A 23,409-nucleotide genomic window follows, 5' to 3' on the forward strand; every position below is an offset into this window, starting at 1 on the left:
AGTAAGTCTTGACATTTATTTACACAGATAGGAGAAGTTATCCCCACCTTCCTTTTCTTCTTTAGGTTTTTCATTCAGAAGAACAGCTTCTGAAATAATCAATGGATCAGATACACATTTATTATTGACTGAAGTTATATCTGTATCTTTTTTTTCTGAGTTCTGGTTTGGATTGTTCCTTGGTGCCCTTGGGCTCTAATCAAAATAATAATAGCATTTTCAACAAACATTAAAATTGGGGGTCAATGTAAACCACACTAAATGAAATAAATCATAATTTGAGGTAGAAAACTTCCAAGAAACATAAACATACTGACACTGTTCCTAATGTCAACACAAACAAAATAATTTCCACACTTTTCTCTGCTGTTCTAGGTTTCTCTCTAGGAACACCCACTTCTAAAAACAATAATGGGATTACACAAAATACTCTGAACATTTATTTTTATGTTACAACATACAAATTCCTGTGCGTACCTTTTTTGGCATGTTCTGGTTTGACTCGTTCCTTGGTGTCCCGGGGCTCTAATCAAACAAGAACAATACTACTACATAGTGCAAAATGTTTGGACTGCATTTCAATCAAACCTAAACTGTTGTAAAATATTACATTGTTTATTGTCACTAAACTCTGTGAATTAAATCTACATTCAGAAAAAGAAAAATTCAAAAAAAAAGTTATACCCACTTTCCTTTTCTTCTTTAGGTTTTTCTTTCAGAAGAACAGCTTCTGAAACAATCAATGGATCAGATACAAATTCTTTATTGACTGAAGTTACATCTGTAGCTTTATTTGTGATTACAAATTCCTATCTGTACCTTTTTTGGCATATTCTGGTTTGACTTGTTCCTTGCTTTTTCTGGGCTCTAATCAAACATGAATAATAACATCTTCAGCAAAGGTACTCAAATGAAAATATATCAAACTTATACTGAGCAAAATTAGTAGAATGTTTTAGGCAAAAAACTGTATACTGCATATGTAAATACACTTGCAGTAAGTCTGACATTTATTTACACAGATAGGAGAAGTTGTCCCCACCTTCCTTTTCTTCTTTATGTATTTCTTTCAGAACCACAGCTTCTGAAATAATCAATGGATCAGATACACATTTATTATTGACTGAAGTTATATCTGTATCTTTTTTTTCTGAGTTCTGGTTTGGATTGTTCCTTGGTGCCCTTGGGCTCTAATCAAAATAATAATAGCATTTTCAACAAACATTACAATTGGGGGTCAGTGTAACCCACACTAAATGAAATATATCATAATTTGAGGTAGAAAACTTCTAAGGAACATCAACATACTGATACTGTTCCTAATGTCAACACAAACAAAATAATTTCCACACTTTTCTCTGCTGTTTCTGGATTCTCTCTAGGAACATCCACTTCTAAAAACAATAATGGGATTAAACAAAATACTCTGAAGATATTTTTCAGGATTTCTTTTTTTTTCATGAAACAACATACAAATTCCTGTGCGTACCTTTTTTGGCATGTTCTGGTTTGACTCGTTCCTTGGTGTCCCGGGGCTCTAATCAAATAAGAACAATACTACTACATAGTGCAAAATGTTTGGACTGCATTTCAATCAAACCTAAACTGTTGTAAAATATTACATTGTTTATTGTCACTAAACTCTGTGAATTAAATATACCTTCAGAAAAAAAAAAAAAATCTAAAAAAAGTTATACCCACTTTCCTTTTCTTCTTTAGGTTTTTCTTTCAGAAGAACAGCTTCTGAAACAATCAATGGATCAGATACAAATTCATTATTGACTGAAGTTACATCTGTAGCTTTATTTGTGATTACAAATTCCTATCTGTACCTTTTTTGGCATATTCTGGTTTGACTTGTTCCTTGCTTTTTCTGGGCTCTAATCAAACATGAATAATAACATCTTCAGCAAAGGTACTCAAATGAAAATATATCAAACTTATACTGAGCAAAATTAGTAGAATGTTTTAGGCAAAAAACTGTATACTGCATATGTAAATACACTTGCAGTAAGTCTGACATTTATTTACACAGATAGGAGAAGTTATCCCCACCTTCCTTTTCTTCTTTATGTATTTCTTTCAGAACCACAGCTTCTGAAATAATCAATGGATCAGATACACATTTATTATTGACTGAAGTTATATCTGTATCTTTTTTTCTGAGTTCTGGTTTGGATTGTTCCTTGGTGCCCTTGGGCTCTAATCAAAATAATAATAGCATTTTCAACAAACATTAAAATTGGGGGTCAGTGTAACCCATACTAAATTAAATATATCATAATTTGAGGTAGAAAACTTCTAAGGAACATCAACATAATGTCAACACAAACAAAATAATTTCCACACTTTTCTCTGCTGTTTCAGGATTCTCTCTAGGAACATCCACTTCTAAAAACAATAATGGGATTACACAAAATACTCTGAAGATTTATTTTTATGTTACAACATACAAATTCCTGGGCGTACCTTTTTTGGCATGTTCTGGTTTGACTCGTTCCTTGGTGTCCCGGGGCTCTAATCAAACAAGAACAATACTACTACATTGTGCAAAATGTTTGGACTGCGATTCAATCAAACCTAAACTGTTGTAAAATATTACATTGATTATTGGCACTACACTCTGTGAATTAAATCTACCTTCAGAAAAAAAAAATATATATAATCTAAAAAAAGTTATACCCACTTTCCTTTTCTTCTTTAGGTTTTTCTTTCAGAAGAACAGCTTCTGAAACAATCAATGGATCAGATACAAATTCTTTATTGACTGAAGTTACATCTGTAGCTTTATTTGTGATTACAAATTCCTATCTCTACCTTTTTTGGCATATTCTGGTTTGACTTGTTCCTTGCTTTTTCTGGGCTCTAATCAAACATGAATAATAACATCTTCAGCAAAGGTACTCAAATGAAAATATATCAAACTTATACTGAGCAAAATTAGTAGAATGTTTTAGGCAAAAAACTGTATACTGCATATGTAAATACACTTGCAGTAAGTCTGACATTTATTTACACAGATAGGAGAAGTTATCCCCACCTTCCTTTTCTTCTTTATGTATTTCTTTCAGAACCACAGCTTCTGAAATAATCAATGGATCAGATACACATTTATTATTGACTGAAGTTATATCTGTATCTTTTTTTTCTGAGTTCTGGTTTGGATTGTTCCTTGGTGCCCTTGGGCTCTAATCAAAATAATAATAGCATTTTCAACAAACATTACAATTGGGGGTCAGTGTAACCCACACTAAATGAAATATATCATAATTTGAGGTAGAAAACTTCTAAGGAACATCAACATACTGATACTGTTCCTAATGTCAACACAAACAAAATAATTTCCACACTTTTCTCTGCTGTTTCTGGATTCTCTCTAGGAACATCCACTTCTAAAAACAATAATGGGATTAAACAAAATACTCTGAAGATATTTTTCAGGATTTCTTTTTTTTTCATGAAACAACATACAAATTCCTGTGCGTACCTTTTTTGGCATGTTCTGGTTTGACTCGTTCCTTGGTGTCCCGGGGCTCTAATCAAATAAGAACAATACTACTACATAGTGCAAAATGTTTGGACTGCATTTCAATCAAACCAAAACTGTTGTAAAATATTACATTGTTTATTGTCACTAAACTCTGTGAATTAAATGTACCTTCAGAAAAAGAAAAATTCTAAAAAAAAGTTATACCCACTTTCCTTTTCTTCTTTAGGTTTTTCTTTCAGAAGAACAGCTTCTGAAACAATCAATGGATCAGATACAAATTCTTTATTGACTGAAGTTACATCTGTAGCTTTATTTGTGATTACAAATTCCTATCTGTACCTTTTTTGGCATATTCTGGTTTGACTTGTTCCTTGTTTTTTCTGGGCTCTAATCAAACATGAATAATAACATCTTCAGCAAAGGTACTCAAATGAAAATATATCAAACTTATACTGAGCAAAATTAGTACAATGTTTTAGGCAAAAAACTGTATACTGCATATGTAAATAAACTTGCAGTAAGTCTGACATTTATTTACACAGATAGGAGAAGTTATCCCCACCTTCCTTTTCTTCTTTATGTATTTCTTTCAGAACCACAGCTTCTGAAATAATCAATGGATCAGATACACATTTATTATTGACTGAAGTTATATCTGTATCTTTTTTTTATGAGTTCTGGTTTGGATTGTTCCTTGGTGCCCTTGGGCTCTAATCAAAATAATAATAGCATTTTCAACAAACATTAAAATTGGGGGTCAATGTAAACCACACTAAATGAAATAAATCATAATTTGAGGTAGAAAACTTCCAAGAAACATAAACATACTGACACTGTTCCTAATGTCAACACAAACAAAATAATTTCCACACTTTTCTCTGCTGTTCTTGGTTTCTCTCTAGGAACACCCACTTCTAAAAACAATAATGGGATTACACAAAATACTCTGAACATTTATTTTTATGTTACAACATACAAATTCCTGTGCGTACCTTTTTTGGCATGTTCTGGTTTGACTCGTTCCTTGGTGTCCCGGGGCTCTAATCAAACAAGAACAATACTACTACATAGTGCAAAATGTTTGGACTGCATTTCAATCAAACCTAAACTGTTGTAAAATATTACATTGTTTATTGTCACTAAACTCTGTGAATTAAATATACCTTCAGAAAAAAAAAAAAAAATCTAAAAAAAGTTATACCCACTTTCCTTTTCTTCTTTAGGTTTTTCTTTCAGAAGAACAGCTTCTGAAACAATCAATGGATCAGATACAAATTCATTATTGACTGAAGTTACATCTGTAGCTTTATTTGTGATTACAAATTCCTATCTGTACCTTTTTTGGCATATTCTGGTTTGACTTGTTCCTTGCTTTTTCTGGGCTCTAATCAAACATGAATAATAACATCTTCAGTAAAGGTACTCAAATGAAAATATATCAAACTTATACTGAGCAAAATTAGTAGAATGTTTTAGGCAAAAAACTGTATACTGCATATGTAAATACACTTGCAGTAAGTCTGACATTTATTTACACAGATAGGAGAAGTTATCCCCACCTTCCTTTTCTTCTTTATGTATTTCTTTCAGAACCACAGCTTCTGAAATAATCAATGGATCAGATACACATTTATTATTGACTGAAGTTATATCTGTATCTTTTTTTCTGAGTTCTGGTTTGGATTGTTCCTTGGTGCCCTTGGGCTCTAATCAAAATAATAATAGCATTTTCAACAAACATTAAAATTGGGGGTCAGTGTAACCCATACTAAATTAAATATATCATAATTTGAGGTAGAAAACTTCTAAGGAACATCAACATAATGTCAACACAAACAAAATAATTTCCACACTTTTCTCTGCTGTTTCAGGATTCTCTCTAGGAACATCCACTTCTAAAAACAATAATGGGATTACACAAAATACTCTGAAGATTTATTTTTATGTTACAACATACAAATTCCTGGGCGTACCTTTTTTGGCATGTTCTGGTTTGACTCGTTCCTTGGTGTCCCGGGGCTCTAATCAAACAAGAACAATACTACTACATTGTGCAAAATGTTTGGACTGCGATTCAATCAAACCTAAACTGTTGTAAAATATTACATTGATTATTGGCACTACACTCTGTGAATTAAATCTACCTTCAGAAAAAAATAAATATATATAATCTAAAAAAAGTTATACCCACTTTCCTTTTCTTCTTTAGGTTTTTCTTTCAGAAGAACAGCTTCTGAAACAATCAATGGATCAGATACAAATTCATTATTGACTGAAGTTACATCTGTAGCTTTATTTGTGATTACAAATTCCTATCTGTACCTTTTTTGGCATATTCTGGTTTGACTTGTTCCTTGCTTTTTCTGGGCTCTAATCAAACATGAATAATAACATCTTCAGTAAAGGTACTCAAATGAAAATATATCAAACTTATACTGAGCAAAATTAGTAGAATGTTTTAGGCAAAAAACTGTATACTGCATATGTAAATACACTTGCAGTAAGTCTGACATTTATTTACACAGATAGGAGAAGTTATCCCCACCTTCCTTTTCTTCTTTATGTATTTCTTTCAGAACCACAGCTTCTGAAATAATCAATGGATCAGATACACATTTATTATTGACTGAAGTTATATCTGTATCTTTTTTTCTGAGTTCTGGTTTGGATTGTTCCTTGGTGCCCTTGGGCTCTAATCAAAATAATAATAGCATTTTCAACAAACATTAAAATTGGGGGTCAGTGTAACCCATACTAAATTAAATATATCATAATTTGAGGTAGAAAACTTCTAAGGAACATCAACATAATGTCAACACAAACAAAATAATTTCCACACTTTTCTCTGCTGTTTCAGGATTCTCTCTAGGAACATCCACTTCTAAAAACAATAATGGGATTACACAAAATACTCTGAAGATTTATTTTTATGTTACAACATACAAATTCCTGGGCGTACCTTTTTTGGCATGTTCTGGTTTGACTCGTTCCTTGGTGTCCCGGGGCTCTAATCAAACAAGAACAATACTACTACATTGTGCAAAATGTTTGGACTGCGATTCAATCAAACCTAAACTGTTGTAAAATATTACATTGATTATTGGCACTACACTCTGTGAATTAAATCTACCTTCAGAAAAAAATAAATATATATAATCTAAAAAAAGTTATACCCACTTTCCTTTTCTTCTTTAGGTTTTTCTTTCAGAAGAACAGCTTCTGAAACAATCCATGGATCAGATACAAATTCATTATTGACTGAACTTACATCTGTAGCTTTTTTTGTGATTACAAATTCCTATCTGTACCTTTTTTGGCATATTCTGGTTTGACTTGTTCCTTGCTTTTTCTGGGCTCTAATCAAACATGAATAATAACATCTTCAGCAAAGGTACTCAAATGAAAATATATCAAACCTATACTGAGCAAAATTAGTACACTGTTTTAGGCAGCAAACTGTACACTGCATATGTAAATACACTTGCAGTAAGTCTGACATTTATTTACACATATAGGAAAAGTTATCCCCACCTTCCTTTTCTTCTTTAGATATTTCTTTCAGAACCACAGCTTCTGAAATAATCAATGGATCAGATACACATTTATTATTGACTGAAGTTATATCTGTATCTTTTTTTTCTGAGTTCTAGTTTGGATTGTTCCTTGGTGCCCTTGGGCTCTAATCAAAATAATAATAGCATTTTCAACAAACATTACAATTGGGGGTCAGTGTAACCCACACTAAATGAAATATATCATAATTTGAGGTAGAAAACTTCTAAGGAAAATCAACATACTGATACTGTTCCTAATGTCAACACAAACAAAATAATTTCCACACTTTTCTCTGCTGTTTCTGGATTCTCTCTAGGAACATCCACTTCTAAAAACAATAATGGGATTAAACAAAATACTCTGAAGATATTTTTAGGATTTCTTTTTTTTTCATGAAACAACATACAAATTCCTGTGCGTACCTTTTTTGGCATGTTCTGGTTTGACTCGTTCCTTGGTGTCCCGGGGCTCTAATCAAATAAGAACAATACTACTACATTGTGCAAAATGTTTGGACTGCATTTCAATCAAACCTAAACTGTTGTAAAATATTACATTGTTTATTGTCACTAAACTCTGTGAATTAAATGTACCTTCAGAAAAAGAAAAATTCTAAAAAAAAGTTATACCCACTTTCCTTTTCTTCTTTAGGTTTTTCTTTCAGAAGAACAGCTTCTGAAACAATCAATGGATCAGATACAAATTCATTATTGACTGAACTTACATCTGTAGCTTTATTTGTGATTACAAATTCCTATCTGTACCTTTTTTGGCATATTCTGGTTTGACTTGTTCCTTGCTTTTTCTGGGCTCTAATCAAACATGAATAATAACATCTTCAGCAAAGGTACTCAAATGAAAATATATCAAACCTATAGTGAGCAAAATTAGTACACTGTTTTAGGCAAAAAAAACTGTATACTGCATATGTAAATACACTTGCAGTAAGTCTGACATTTATTTACACAGATAGGAGAAGTTATCCCCACCTTCCTTTTCTTCTTTAGGAATTTCTTTCAGAACCACAGCTTCTGAAATAATCAATGGATCAGATACAAATTCATTATTGACTGAAGTTACATCTGTAGCTTTATTTGTGATTACAAATTCCTATCTGTACCTTTTTTAGCATATTCTGGTTTGACTTGTTCCTTGATTTTTCTGGGCTCTAATGAAACATGAATAATGACATCTTCAGCAAAGGTACTCAAATGAAAATATATCAAACCTATACTGTGCAACATTAGTACACTGTTTTAGGCAAAAAACTGTATACTGCATATGTATATACACTTGCAGTAAGTCTGACATTTATTTACACACATAGAAGTTATCCCCACCTTCCTTTTCTTCTTTAGGTATTTCTTTCAGAACCTCAGCTTCTGACACAATCAATGGAACAGATTCAAAATTAATCTCAATTCCTGGGCCATACAATAAATCCAAAATACATGACTGAAGTGAATTCATCCATATACCTTTTTTTGTAAGTTCTGGTTTGACCTGTTTATTGGTTTCCTGATTAATCTAATATCAATTTAAAAGTATTTTCAAACTGGAGGTCAGTAAGTATGATTGACCAATTGTGTCAAAATTAAATAATTAAATATATAAATAATGTGCCACATTAATAGGAAATATTTTCATTAGGCCCCTTAAAATAATGTTATGATATTTCATAATATTATATTTTCACCATAACATGTATTTCATATAATCATGGCCTTTTTCATAAAAGCTATCCTTTATTTCATTTTAAAGGCATATTTCTACATTTAATGGCATATTTCAACATTTATTTACCTTTTTTATTTATTTAACGCCATATTTCAAAGCATATTTCATGATCGCGAGGTATATGTCAATCATTGTAAGTGGGTGGTCTTTAACCGATGAACGGCTCATTCAACAGTTGCTCGTTTTTGGGCGTTCTAAAAGGATTTTGCATCATTAGCAGTTGTACTGTGTTATAGCAATTTCCCAAGTTTATATGAAGAAGTTTCAAGCAAAATCACTATTATTATCTACATATTTGGCAATAGAAATGCTAAAGCAAAGGAAAATTCTGTTTGTCACTGCCAGTGCAGTCGTTAGGCCTGGGCTTTCGGGGCTAATGAGCCCAGGGTCTTTTTGGAATAGACCTGGATTTTTGACCCAGTTCGACAAATAAAATAACAATATCTACTTGTTTTTGAGCTGACATTAAGGCAGACGGAATGGGGCTAAGAAACAAACTCTGAGAGCAGACATTTCATAGCACACTTTGGTTTAATTCGGTGTTGCGAGTAGCAGAGAATAACAATAGAAATATTACACCCAGTGCATTAGTTTGCTTGATATTCATAAACACTTGTGTAGTGTTATCACAAGAATGAGCAAATTACAGAGTAATCAAGAATTCCACATTTCCCACCATACTGTCTAATGTTGTTATATGTCCCGGGGCATTCACAGTAGCTAATAGGAATGTCAATAGCAGAGGCCGCATTGGCTGCTGGGCGTGAGAAATACGGCCGCCATCTTAGACCAGTCATACTCCTAGTTGCATAGCAGCAGAAACAACGATGCCAGAGCTCTGTGCAGCATATTCCTGCTCAAATCGGCGGACCATCAAATGCAGGGCTCGGGGGATTACTTTTCACAAGTAAGATTTAACATTACATTAATATTGGTTGTATTTTGTGACTAGAATATTACCAGAGAGTTGAGAAGGATCTTTGATGTTTCTGTACTGAAATCGTAGCTAGCTAGCTAGGTTATGTTTACTGCATCTGCCGTTGTTCACCCAGCTATGAACTGAGACTCCAAAAAACATGGATGCAAACTAATTATCTATCTGCCCTGGTTGCTGTTTACCATTTTCGTTCTCTGTGAGTTTGCACCCCTGTGATAGGCACTCAAGACTGGGTGATCACACATTACTGATGGATATGATGGAAAATTCACTTTACTGCTTTGCATTAACAAAATCACATGGGGCTTTCTTGGGGTGTCTTTTTTCGCCATGATCAGAGTAATAAAACATTTTTCTTTTGCAGGTACTTGTCGGTCATCGGATTTGTCATCAATATCGACACGTTGATGCTGATGATTCCTGAACTGCTCAAAGTTCAGCTGAATTAGCTCACCTACAAGTTCAGCCAAGATCACTTGGAGCTCCTATTTAATTCAATCAGAGCATCAGGTAGGGTTGGTGATCTTTTAATTACAATTAATTAGGAAAATATACCTAATGAATATCTTTACGTCTTGTGAGTAATGTATGTATTGTGTGCCTGTTTTCCATACAAGGCAGCTGGAATAACAATCCATCGGCACGCCAGTTCTAGGCCATCTTCTGCCATCTTCTGCCATCTGATGGTTCGGTGTGGTGTCTCACCTGGTGAGACAGGCAATATGGCAGCCCATTTTAACACTGGAAAATGCTCTGGTCTACATAGCAGGGTTTGTAGTCCGGCAGATTCTATGAAAACTGTCATCTGATGTGTGCCGTGCAAGCTTGGTCTGAGATGCTGTACCATCTTCATTTGACAAGAGCTACCACCCTGAAAAACAACGGCGGCCTAGTGATTCCATTACAAGGCACAGTGAAGGTTTGATTTTATTATCTTGTTTTTTTGTTCTTTTAATCTTTTAATCTAATATATTAAGGTTGCTTTGTTCTTATTTTGTCTGTTTTGTTTAGTGTCTTTGAGCACTGTGTAAAGAGCAATTTACAGTGGGGAGAACAAGTATTTGATACACTGCAGATTTTGCAGGTTTTCCTACTTACAAAGCATGTAGAGGTCTGTAATTTTTATCATAGGTACCGTTCAACTGTGAGAGATGAAATCACATTGTATGATTTTTAAATAATTAATTTGCATTTTATTGCATGACATGACATAAGTATTTGTTCACCTACCAACCAGAAAGAATTCCGGCTATGATTCGTTACGTGTATAAAAGACACCTGTCCACACACCCATTCAAACAGACTCCAACCTCTCCACAATGGCCAAGAACAGAGAGCTGTGTAAGGACATCAGGAATAAAATTGTAGACCTGCACAAGGCTGGGATGGGCTACAGGACAATAGGCAAGCAGCTTGGTGAGAAGGCAACAACTGTTGGCGCAATTATTAGAAAATGGAAGAAGTTCAAGATGACGGTCAATCTCCCTCGGTCTGGGGCTCCATGCAAGATCTAACCTCGTGGGGCATCAATGATAATGAGGAAGGTGAGGGATCAGCCCAGAACTACACAGCAGGACCTGGTCAATGACCTGAAGAGAGCTGGGACCACAGTCTCAAAGAAAACTTTAGTAACACACTATGCTGTCATGGATTAAAATCCTGCAGCGCACGCAAGGTTCCCCTGCTCAAGCCAGGGCATGTCCAGGCCCGTCTGAAGTTTGCCAATGACCATCTGGATGATTCAGAGGAGGAATGGGAGAAGGTCTTGTGGTCTGGTGAGACAAAAATAGAGCTTTTTGGTCTAAACTCCACTCGCCGTGTTTGGAGGAAGAACAAGGATGAGTACAACCCCAAGAACACCATCCCAACCGTGAAGCATGGAGGCGGAAGCATCATTCTTTGGAGATGCTTTTCTGCAAAGGGGACAGGACGACTGCACCATATTGAGGGGAGGATGGATGGGGCCATGTATCGCAAGATCTTGTCTAACAACCTCCTTCCCTCAGTAGGAGCATTGAAGATGGGTCGTGGCTGGGTCTTCCAGCATGACAACGACCCGAAACACACTGCCAGGGCAACGGAGTGGCTCCATAAGAAGCATCTCAAGGTCCTGGAGTGGTCTAGCCAGTCTCCAGACCTGAACACATTAGAAAATCTTTGGAGGGAGCTGAAAGTCCGTATTTCCCAGCGACAGCCTCAAAACCTGAAGGATCTGGAGAAGGTCTGTATGGAGGAGTGGGCCAAAATCCCTGCTGCAGTGTGTGCAAACCTAGTCAAGAACTACAGGTAACGTATGATCTCTGTAATTGCAAACAAAGTTTTCTGTACCGAATATTAAGTTCTGCTTTTCTGATGTATCAAATACTTATGTCATGCAGTAAAAATGAATTACTTAAAAATCATACAATGGGATTTTCTGGAGTTTTAGATTTCGTCACTCACAGTTGAAGAGTACCTATGATAAAAATTACAGACTTGGAAAACCTGCAAAATCGGCAGTGTATCAAATACTTGTTCTCCCCACTGTAAATATATATATATATATTTTTTTTATCATTATTTTTATAAGGTGCTGAGAGCTGCAGAGTTGGCAATCCTCCAAGCTTCACCAATGCAAGCTTCTAAGGTGTCGACAGTCGCGCACATCATTCTGACAATCGGAGATTGGAACAGAGGATGTTTTTCTGCTTAGGGAACACATTGAGGAGACACAGTTTGGCTTCGACAACCATCATTTTGACTTGTTGTCATTGGTTGTGTCTGTGTTTCTCAAAATAATGCTGCACCACATTGCCAAACTCACCTCTCTTGAACTGCAGAAAGGGAGCATGAGGAAGAAGCTCTGCAAAACTGTCCTCTTTCAGTGGTTTTAGAGCGTGTGCAAGTCTTGAATTTTCCACGAAAATTCAAGACTTTAATCCTAAATTCCGGCATCCCAAAACTAATTCTAAGCTTTATATCTGTACTTTAACCCTACTCATCACACATATTATCTTCATGTCATATCTGTCATCATGCTGACAAGATTAAGACTGAAACTGAAAGCAATGGCTTAAAACTGCCTGGAAACAGTGGTCTGTCACATTATATGTGAATACTGCTGTAACTGTAGGTGGGTCTGTAAATACCTCTGTTTGTTTGTGTTTTATGAACTCTAGCCTCATGGTGTGTGTCTACAGGAATCAAAATGTTGGTCTTTTTTGCCAAACACTGGGTTTGCGAGATTGTGTATAGTGAAGTTTATCTTTACATTATGTCTTTGTGGTTGTGATTGTCTTAACCCTGATCTCTTTCCCTCTGGGTTCTGTAAAGAACTTTGTAACTGTGTTTTGAAAATTGCTACATTAATTAAGTTTGCAGACTTTTCAAGGGAGTTTCAACTAAGTAAATGTGCAGTTTAAATAAAAACTGTCGCATTTCATTTCATCCTGCTATTTTAGACAGAGTACTGGGACCCGTGTGTGTATGTTGGGAGGGGGGCTGCGAAATGAGAGAGAGAGAGAGAGAGAGAGAGTCAAAAATATATATATCTGACTTTACTGCCACTATTTACACATTAGGTGTTTCAATCAGAATGATAGTCAAACTGGAAATGTCCCTGTTTTTCTCCCTTTTTGTGGATTATGTTCCCAGTTTTGATCTCGGGCGTCTGGTCACTTTATATCATATATCAGAATATTCTATTACTGTTAAGCCCACTATGAATATTAAAATACACCGAACCATGTGTCCTGTATCATAGCTACATGTATGACCTTTGCAGCAAAAAAAAAAACGTGTGAAAATCAGTAAGGTATTCACAGAGTTATGATTAATTAAATGCGCTGACAGCTCATTTCACCTACCAAAACAGATTACACTGAGTGGAGAGGCTTTGGAGCGCCAGTAGGCAGTAGCAGTCGATGTAGCGTCTACTCTTTATTATGTCTATGCTTGGGATCATGAAATACAGATTTAAATGTTGAAATATGCCATTCATTATTGAAAGACCCTATTAAAAGCTGAAATACACCAGGAAATTATGAAATAGGTCATGATATTATGAAATATCTCTTAAAAATGAAAATAATATTATGAAAAATTATGTATTATTATGAAATGTCATATAACTGTGCCAATAAAAATCATACAGCTCTGGAAAAAATTATGAGACCACTGCACCTTTTTCTTTACTTTGCAAAAAAGTCGAAAAGGAAGGTTTTCAGTGAGCAACAGAAAGTTTAAAATTAAGAGACAACTGCAAATTGAAAAGTTCTGTTCCTCACTTGTTTTGGGTTTCTCTCTAGGAACATCCACTTCTAAAAACAATAATGGGATAAAACAAAATACTGAAGAATTTCATTTTTTTTTATACTTTAAATTGGTATATTAGTTGATGCAATAAACAGTATACTGCATAATGTAAATACACTTAGTTATTCTGACATTTTTTTATACAGATAGGAAAATGTTATACCCACTTTCCTTTTCTTCTTTATGTATTTCTTTCAGAACCACAGCTTCTGAAACAATCAATGGACTCAATCAGACTCAATATCTGGGCCATACAATAAATCCAAAATACATGACTGAAGTTAATATATCTGTAAATTATTTTGTAAATTCTGGTTAGGACATTTCCTTGGTTTCTTTGGCCTCTAATCAGTTTAATAATGTAATTTTAAACCTACAATCAAACTGGAGGTTAGTATAGCCCATACTAAGAGAATTATATCATAACTATATCATATTTGAGAGTAATAACTTCCAGGAAACATCCAGGAAATTCAGTTTTTTTTTAAGACAAACGTTTACAATTCAAATGTCCAGCTGTATGTCTCAAATCGATTAATCAAACTATACAATACATTGCTGTTCATGCCTCTCACTTGTCCCAATTCATTAAAAGTGAGTTAAAGTGAGTTCTTAAAGTAATGGCTCACTGACTAACAAAAGTAATAGCCAAAACCCAATAAAGTAACCACAGGCGCGGGTCGGGGAAATTATATTAGCTGTGTAGGCCCTCTGAACAGCAAATTCTAACCAGTCATAAACATGAAGATGCGGCGTAGGGCACACTGCGATAGAATAGTGCGGAGTAGGTGTTATATCTCAACAAAAGATAGCGAATTAAATCATACGGACTCTGAGAGAATGTTTGAAGGTAACTTTACTCCTTTCCCTTTCTCCCGCATCTCTCTCCCATGATGTCATCATACTCATACACTTCATACACTTTCTTGAACAATAACTCACTCAAGATTGAACACACATTCCGACCACCACATTTAAAATTAAACCACCTGCAACTTTCCATTTGTTCCTTATCATTTTATCGGCTATGTTGTTGAATGGCGCTGTGAATTAATCAGTTCTGTCTTGTCTCAGCAGAACTTGGTCTCCCACCACTATATCAGACTCCTTGGCACATTGATGGTTTTCTGTGTAAAACTTTTATTTCCCTTTCTGCTCTGTGTCCCTATCTCGTGTCTCCAGATCATACTGCTGTGTAGCGATGTCAGGCAGTTTCCCCCTCTTACTCTTAAAGAGAAGTTCTGCCGGGCTCTTGCCTGTTGTGCTATGCTCTATGGACCTGTAGACCATGACATACCTGCGTAACTCACTTTTCCAGTCCAGTCCCCTAACTTGAGCAATATGTATCTGCTTCATTTGAGAAGCATTCTGTCGCTCCACCTCTCCGCTTCGGGGTTGTCTTGAGTTGTTGAATCCAGATCTCCAGACAAAAGGTTTTGAACTGAGCGGACATGAACTGTGGTCCACAATCTGATCTGATGGTAACTGGCAGACCATGACGACTGAATATGGTCTCCAGGCTGTCTATTACCTTCTCTGAGGAGGTGAATTTGAGTGTCATATTCATAGTCTGCTGTAATAGTCTACAACTACAAGTATTGAGTTTCCAGTCGGTAAAGGACTGCGTAAATCTGTGGCTGCCATTGGCCCTCGGGCAGTACTGTAGGTCTCAGTGGTTCAGGCACCTCTGGCCTTGCCACCAGCTGACATCCATTGCGCACCCTAACATGCCGAACAGCTGCTTTGTCCATGGTTTTGAGTGCAGACCGTAGATTGATTCTAGGGCTTTGTGGTCTGTGACCAACTCAAATTCCTTCCCATACACATGGATGCAGTCTCTCGCATGCTGAAACTAATGCGAGTGCCTCGGGCTCGGTCTGTGAGTACCTCTTTTCAGTCTTTAAAGCTCCTGCTAACATAACAGATTGGTGTGACAAGTGTTTCTAACTCATTTAATTTACAATAGTCTGTTATATTAATGGTTATATTAGAATACACATTAAGTTCGTCACTGTTAAAAACCGTATTAAGGTGGTCACTGTTAAAACTAGATGAGTAATATTGAGAAGCGGAATGCAGATAATGCTGATCCATGTATAGATTGATTATTCGTCGATGTGTTAGTAATGCCTCAGGGCTTCTGTAGGGGGATCGCAGGCAGCGAGAGCTGCGTCATTGTGTGTTTCTTAAACCTTCCCGCTTCTTTTTCCCTTTTTAAGGTAGTTACCACTCACAAAGCAATGTAGATATTAAAACATGTTTATAATATAAATCGTTATGATATTGTGGTTTTATATGAGTAAATAAGAAGGTTTTTGCATTGTTTAAAGAGTTTTGTGATAACTGCGTAGGTGTGTAACTTTATGCTAGCAGCTAAGTATCTTGTGGCTCCGTCGTGTCCGAGTCTCGACACATGAGTGTTTACAGTGTGTACACATTTTTGCTGTAAAGTTTATTGTGTAATTTTCACTATAAGGGTGATTTATTGTGATGCTGAGATACTGAATACTGCTGAATATTGTTAAAAGTATAATTAATTTTAGTGTTACTTGAGAACCCATTTAAAAAGGAGTATTAAAATGTATTTTGATAACTTTGTTTAAAACAATTCACATTTTATATGGTAATTTGGTTAAAAAGATAAATTAGAAAGCCTTAAAATGTGCACAAATGCAAGAAATGTATGGTTTATTGTATACATTGTTCAATACTCATTCAATACAGACGAGTGAAGGCGAGAGCTGCGTCATTGTGTGTTTCTTAAACCTTCCCGCTACTTTTTCCCTTTTTAAGGGTACAACATTGGCACCATTTTTCCTGTCTGTTAGGGAGAAGTGGATCGATTAAGAAAATGGACAATGAGATAGAGACTAGAGATGATGTGGTGCCAAAAAAGAAGTAATCTTCTGTTGTTTGGGAATATTTCGGGTTCCAGAGTTCTTATATTAAGAACCAGTAAGACAGTGGTTAGAACAATGCACAGCATCACAACAAATACCTGAGAAATGTGTGACAAATGAATTGCTGTGATACCTTTGATGAATTATATAGGAAGCTGGATCATCTGCATGGTTCTATAAAATAATTTGTGAAATTTCTTAACATTGTTAACCAATGTCATCAACATTACACTTCATTCTCATTGTTAAATTAATTTGCATTCAACCGCAGGGAGCGTCATCCTTAATCTAGGGGTATCGCCCATTTAGAGTGATATGCATCTGCCTAGGTACTATGTGGCCACCTAGGGCTGTCACAATTATTACATTGCCTGATATAAATAATTTGAGCCACATCGCAATTATTTGTATAGATAATCTTTTTGCACAAGGTTTTGATTCCGAACAAACACGAGGATGAATACAATTGTGAACAAAGCTGACCAGTAAACACAGTAAGTACCCGTTTATTTGAATATATCAATATATATTTAGAGGTAAACCACACCACCTGTCTTAGTTTGGAGTGTTTTAGAATAGTTTTCCATTTGCAATGCAGCTTTGCGACAGGGGTACGTACGGTTTCCATTCATGAATTTGTACCATGCTAATAACGCAAATTCCTGACTGAGACAGAGCTGAATAATGGACTGTTTTAAAAAATGACTCTATGTGCCTGAAGGACCTACTCGGGGTAATGAGACTGTCAATAAAATATGATTTTTGGAGGAACTATCCCTTTAAACTTTAATAGTGGCATAAAATAAACAATATAGACAATTAAATAATCAATCACAATTATTTGTGTGACAATTAATCATCAACTTATATGTAACAATTGTGACAGCCCTCGGTACCAACTTTCTTAATTAGATTTTGCACAAGTTTTAAAGTGTCTTGGTGTTAAGCACAATGTTTCTAGCACATACCGCCCCGAGTCCTAGGGCACACTATAACGTTGGCATTAAACTTCAAAGTCTACACTGCGTAAATACTGTTTAGAGAGTGGAAAGGAGTGGGATGAGGGCATTGCACTAGTGTTGTTTGCTGTGCGTGAAACTGTGCTGCAATTTCTCATCTTCAGTCCTGCCAAGCTTGTGTTCAGGCAAAACAGTTTCTAGTCCTCTGAAAGTTTTAAAATAATCATTGATGTCATGCATCTTGTGTGATAGCAAGTCCATTTTGGACTATGTAAGTTCAGTTCTGTGAGCGTTTGCATCAGGCACGAGCTCTCGCTGAAAGAAGCGTTTCTATGTACCCAAGACCGAATTAAGTGTAATTTTGATAAAAAGGCTGTTCATTGCTCAGTAGAAGCTACTGACCAAGTTTTAGTATTACTACCAGTTTTAGGTTTGCCTCTTACCGCTGGTTTTTCTGGCCCGTATCTTGTGAAAAAGATACGGGCCAGAAAACCCCAATCCCATATCTGTCACATCAACATGTACATTTTTAAAGTCTGGCCTTCTACAGGCAGATACAGCATCTAACCTTAACGGGCCTGCTTGCCTGCTTGTGTGGGAACATAGATGTTACTGTCGATGAGGACAATTTGGTGTTGTGAAATGCTTCTCCACAGAATGCTAGGCTGTGTGACAGTTATATGTTATTGACTCTTAGATTTGTCCCATTTGACTAATTAGCAAAAAATGACATTGTTGGGTAGGATTTTCCTTCTCTGTTTTGTCACACAATACAGTGCTGGAACATGACATTAGTGTGGGAGATGCTGTCCCTATTAACACTAGAACCGCCAGACCTTTCAAACCCCCTGTATCAGCCAGAGATAAATGCTGTTTCTCATCATTAGCATTCAAATTGACCCTATTAGCATACACATTCTCCTCCACAGCGTCACCATCCATCCAGCCAGAGCATCAGTTCATCTACAGGGTCGTCATCAAACTATATACAGCTCCGGGAAATAATTAAGAGATCTGCACTTTTTCTTTCCTTTCCTAAAAAGTTGAAAAGTAATGTTTTGAGTGAGGAACAGAATTTGCAGTGGTCTCTTAATTTTAACCCTTCTGTTCCTCACTCAAAACCTTCCTTTTTGACTTTTTTGGAAAGAAAGAAAAAGGTGCAGTGGTCGTGGAATTATTTCTGGAGCTGTAGAATAGTCCAAAAAATTATGAATTACAGAATGAGTTTGTTTTAAATGCTTAATGGGTTTGAAGAATACAAGAATGTGCTTATATTGAATGTCTTATCATACGGGGGGAAGAAATATTAAGAAAAGAATACGAAGAACACAGGCTATGGTATTTTCATTTGCTTATTTGGCCTTACAAATGTACAAAATGAAAATACACAACACTCAAATTATTCAAAGATAAAACATTTTGATCTCGTTTCAATGACGTATATGATCAAATAAGTGACACTATCAACCAATTTGCGAAGATCAAAGGATATGCGCATGAATGGCCATACATAGGCTTAAATCACGTTCAATCAGACCAAAATGACTCCCCATCCATGCTCTTCCCACGTCTGGGTTGCAGAGCGCAAAGAACACTGTGTTCATCTACAGACATGTCCCACATACTCTTTGCTTTTCTGTGATTAACATTCTGTGATTACCATTTAACACTACTGATGTGTTGCAGCATGTCACACAAACACTGAAAACTGACCAGTGCACTGCCAGTGTGTCTTCTGGCCTGGGTTCCTGGGCCTGCATTCTCTGTGAGGATGTTCTGCAAAGGTTGTATTATTATAACCTTTATTTAACCAGAAAGATAACTCATTGAGATTAAAAATCTCTTTTCCTGGCCAAGACAGACAGCAGCACAATTAACAAGGTTGCAGACATAAAAACATATAACATCAACATATAACAAATTATGGCAATAATAAATAGTGAATTTCAAGGTCATAAAGTATCATAGTTTCATTAATGTTTATCACAAGCAATAGACAACAGCAAGGATCGTCCGAATAGTCAGTCATAACATCTACAGCCGGTTTGTGTAGCCTGCATGTCATTTAAAAGTAATTTAAAACCAACTAACGAAACCGGCGCTTGAAGTTTCAGGACATTTTGCAGCTGATTCCAAGCACAGGGGGCTGCATACTTAAACGCCCCTTTTCCCAATTCAGTCCGGACGTGAGGGACAGATAAAATTATTAGATCCTCAGAACGAAGACAATATCTTCCGGTACCTTTCTTTGTGATGTAAATTGAAGGTATGGGGGAAGCAGACCAAGAATAGCTTTATAAATGAAAATGTACCAATGATTAAGCCTACGGGTGGACAATGCAGACCAACCAACCCGATCATACAAAGAACAGTGATGAGTAAGTGCTCTAAAGTTTGTGATAAACCTCAGAGCTCCGTGATAAACAGTATCCAGCAATTTCAAGCTTGTATAGGACGCATGCATGTATATAACATCGCCATAGTCCAGCACTGACATGAACGTAGCAGCAACAAGCCTCTTTTTAGCCTCAAAGGAAAAACATGACTTGTTTCTAAAATAAAAACCCAGTCTCAGCTTCAGTTTTTTTCACCAACTGCTGAATGTGAGGTTTAAAAGAGAGTGAATCATCGATTAGGATACCAAGATACTTGTATTGAGATACAAACTCAATCTCGGAGCCCTGAGAAGTGGTGATAGGTAAAAGGTTCTGTGACTTTGATTTTGCACTGGAAAACAACATAAGTTTTGTTTTGTCGTCATTCAAAACAAGTTTTAAATCGAACAAGGTACGTTGTACAGTATCAAAAGCAAGTTGTAGCTGACAGAGAGCTTGGTTGGGAGTTTGTGCAGAGCAGTATATCACAGTATCATCGGCATCATAGAAATGAAACTTTGCATTGGAGACATTTTGATCAAGAATGTTGATGTATAATATAAATAGGAGTGGTCCCAGCACTGACCCCTGGGGCACACCCTTGGATATACTAAGAGGGCTGGAAGTGAGACCATCTGCCTGTACGCACTGAGATCTACCTGATAGATAGTTCTGACAACCCGACTCTGAGAAGTCTTTGTTTTAATATTGCGTGATCCACAGTATCAAAAGCCTTGGAAAGGTCAATGAAAAGAGCTGCACAATGTTGTTTTTTGTCTAAAGAGTCAATAAAATAATTTACTACTTTTAGGGCTGCTGTAGTTGTGCTGTGTATTTTACGAAAACCTGATTGAAAATTAGACAGAATATTGTTGGTAGTTAAGAATTCTTTAAGTTGTTAATTCACCAGAGTTTCCATAACCTTGGCCAGGACAGACAGTTTTGAGATGGTTCTGTAATTATTTAAATCTGTCGGGTCTCCCCCTTTTAACAGAGGAAGAACAAATGCAGATTTCCAAATAATTGGAATTTCATTGGTTTCCAGAGATAGATTAAAAAGATAAGTCAAAGGCTGTGCAATAAAATCAGATGCTAACTGTAGAAAATAAGGCTCCAAGTTATCAGGACCAGCCGATTTTCTAGTGTCTAAAAGAGTAAGGGCTTTATGCACTGAGACTAAAAATGGATTAAAACTAAAAGAATTACTGACTCTAGTATGACCCTGAGTATGGCCTTTAGGATGATTCTGTTGCGAGATGTTGAGGGAATCGAATAAGGAACCAGAGGAAATAAAATGCTCATTAAAACAACCAAGCATTTCAGCCTTATCAGATAATTCACGGGAGTCCTTAAGAATACATGGTGGCAGCTGGATGCCAGTTTTATTTCCAGCCAAGGATATGATCGTCTTCCAAAATTTTAAAGGATTATTTAAATTGTTTGAAGTTTCCGTTAAAAAGTGGTCTGTTTTAGCCTTTCTAATAGCCACTGTGCACATATTGCGTAGTCGCCTAAAGAGCAGCCAATCAGAATCCAGGCTTGTTTTCCTGGCTTTTGCCCAGGCCTTATTACGCTCGTGAAGAGAGCTGGCTAGATCTACAGTGAACCATGCATTGTTTCGGCCTTTTACTTTCTGAGGGGAGCGTGCTTGTCAACAATTTCTTTAAAACCATTATAGAAAAAATTCCAAGCATTTTCAACATCAGCAATAAGATACATTTTATCCCAGTCAAAATAAAACAGGTCATAAAAAAAATCCTTGTTCCGTAAAATGTTTCGTGTCACGCTTAATAATGATGCGTGGCTTGGTTTTGGGAATTTTTGTGTTTCTGACTGTGGCAACAACACAGTGGTCACTAATATCGTTTGTCTTTCTGTTGTGCTTTCATTGCGCTTTTCTACCCAAATCGTGCCATCCCTCCCCGACTCCTGTCTCACGGTGGCAGTTAGGGTCACCGTTTTGTCTGGTTCAGTTTTTTTTATGACAAGTCTAAGGCAGACTTTGTGGCTCAATATCAGATGAAGACCCAACATCAGACACACGATTTTGGGTCTATTTGTCACGTCCGCACCACTATTTAGGCACACCTTTATCACTGGTTCATTGCTGATTATTGTTTTGGTCTTTGCCCAGGTCATTCTCTGTCTCAGTAATTTATCTAGTTTTGTTTCTTTTGTATACCATGTTTGTGTTTGCCTTGGCATTTGTTTATTAAATTCTTACTTCGAGCACTTGCATCCTGAGCCTGCTGCGTCATTCGTTTAACTATTTCTGATCCTCCATCTTACTCTATCTCATCTAAATTTTGCAGCATCTGCTATGTGGTCAGGACATCCATTCGTTGGGTTTGGTATGCCATTGTGAACTTAACGCTGTAAATTGTGTCTGAGTTTTGTCTTACTTGCTCACCAAGTTCAGATTATATACAATTTCTACTCTGATCATTCTTCACTGATTAAATCTTCGGTAAAATAATCAACAAAAATTCCTTGAGAGATGATAGGCTGTTTGATATTTTGTTTCTCCTAATAAAAAAACTAGTTGCATTATGTTTCAATAATAATAAATTTTTTGAATGGTAAAGAATATTTTGTATTTCGTTTTGTGAATAATCATTTAGCGTAATACATTTGATGAATTAGGCCTACATAAGAAGGTGAATGTCAGCGGAAATTCATAGATGATACAGATGTCGCTCATTTAATTCCAGACCCAAGGGGGCGGTCCACGATGAGGCATGCCGTGGTATGCCTCGTTATACCGCGGCAAGTTGCAGTGCCGTGCGGCATGGACAAAAATAAGAATTGCCACCAGAAGGCATCTGTGAGAATGTCAACACCCGTCTGAAACTGCTGTTATTGAAGCCTGTTTTAGTATTTATATGGCCAGAATATAACATAAAAAATCTAATCCTATTCATGGATGGCTATGTTAATGTGTTTGATTCCATTTTGCTGTGTTACTTTGCTTGATGAAATGTTATTTCTGAGAACTGAGAATGTATACAGTGGGGCAAAAAAGTATTTAGTTGGCCACTAATTGTGCAAGTTCTCCCACTTAAAAAGATGAGAGAGTACTGTAATTTTCATCATAAGTACCCTTCAACTATGAGAGACAAAATAAGAAAAAATTATCCAGAAAATCACATTGTAGGATTTCTAA

At 36.1% G+C, this 23,409-nt stretch overlaps 1 protein-coding gene across 1 annotated transcript in view; it reads right to left on the reverse strand.

Moving 5' to 3' along the window:
- The window catches only part of si:ch211-266g18.10 (trichohyalin), a 139,789-nt gene that overhangs the window by 39,199 nt on the left and 77,181 nt on the right, over positions 1–23,409 (reverse strand). Inside the window, exons 11-46 of the mRNA XM_034297417.1 lie at positions 19,585–19,647; positions 8,386–8,427; positions 8,166–8,213; positions 8,035–8,076; positions 7,810–7,857; positions 7,679–7,720; positions 7,468–7,515; positions 7,022–7,063; positions 6,799–6,846; positions 6,668–6,709; positions 6,450–6,497; positions 6,036–6,077; positions 5,813–5,860; positions 5,682–5,723; positions 5,464–5,511; positions 5,050–5,091; positions 4,827–4,874; positions 4,696–4,737; positions 4,483–4,530; positions 4,053–4,094; positions 3,830–3,877; positions 3,699–3,740; positions 3,488–3,535; positions 3,041–3,082; positions 2,818–2,865; positions 2,687–2,728; positions 2,470–2,517; positions 2,056–2,097; positions 1,833–1,880; positions 1,702–1,743; positions 1,490–1,537; positions 1,043–1,084; positions 820–867; positions 689–730; positions 478–525; positions 48–89 (exon numbers count right to left, since the gene is read on the reverse strand). Coding sequence (XP_034153308.1) covers positions 48–89; positions 478–525; positions 689–730; positions 820–867; positions 1,043–1,084; positions 1,490–1,537; positions 1,702–1,743; positions 1,833–1,880; positions 2,056–2,097; positions 2,470–2,517; positions 2,687–2,728; positions 2,818–2,865; positions 3,041–3,082; positions 3,488–3,535; positions 3,699–3,740; positions 3,830–3,877; positions 4,053–4,094; positions 4,483–4,530; positions 4,696–4,737; positions 4,827–4,874; positions 5,050–5,091; positions 5,464–5,511; positions 5,682–5,723; positions 5,813–5,860; positions 6,036–6,077; positions 6,450–6,497; positions 6,668–6,709; positions 6,799–6,846; positions 7,022–7,063; positions 7,468–7,515; positions 7,679–7,720; positions 7,810–7,857; positions 8,035–8,076; positions 8,166–8,213; positions 8,386–8,427; positions 19,585–19,647 — 1,635 coding nt within the window. The remainder of the gene's footprint in view (positions 1–47; positions 90–477; positions 526–688; positions 731–819; positions 868–1,042; positions 1,085–1,489; positions 1,538–1,701; positions 1,744–1,832; positions 1,881–2,055; positions 2,098–2,469; positions 2,518–2,686; positions 2,729–2,817; positions 2,866–3,040; positions 3,083–3,487; positions 3,536–3,698; positions 3,741–3,829; positions 3,878–4,052; positions 4,095–4,482; positions 4,531–4,695; positions 4,738–4,826; positions 4,875–5,049; positions 5,092–5,463; positions 5,512–5,681; positions 5,724–5,812; positions 5,861–6,035; positions 6,078–6,449; positions 6,498–6,667; positions 6,710–6,798; positions 6,847–7,021; positions 7,064–7,467; positions 7,516–7,678; positions 7,721–7,809; positions 7,858–8,034; positions 8,077–8,165; positions 8,214–8,385; positions 8,428–19,584; positions 19,648–23,409) is intronic.

Source organism: Esox lucius, chromosome 15, assembly GCF_011004845.1.
Source record: "Esox lucius isolate fEsoLuc1 chromosome 15, fEsoLuc1.pri, whole genome shotgun sequence".
Taxonomy (NCBI): domain Eukaryota; kingdom Metazoa; phylum Chordata; class Actinopteri; order Esociformes; family Esocidae; genus Esox; species Esox lucius.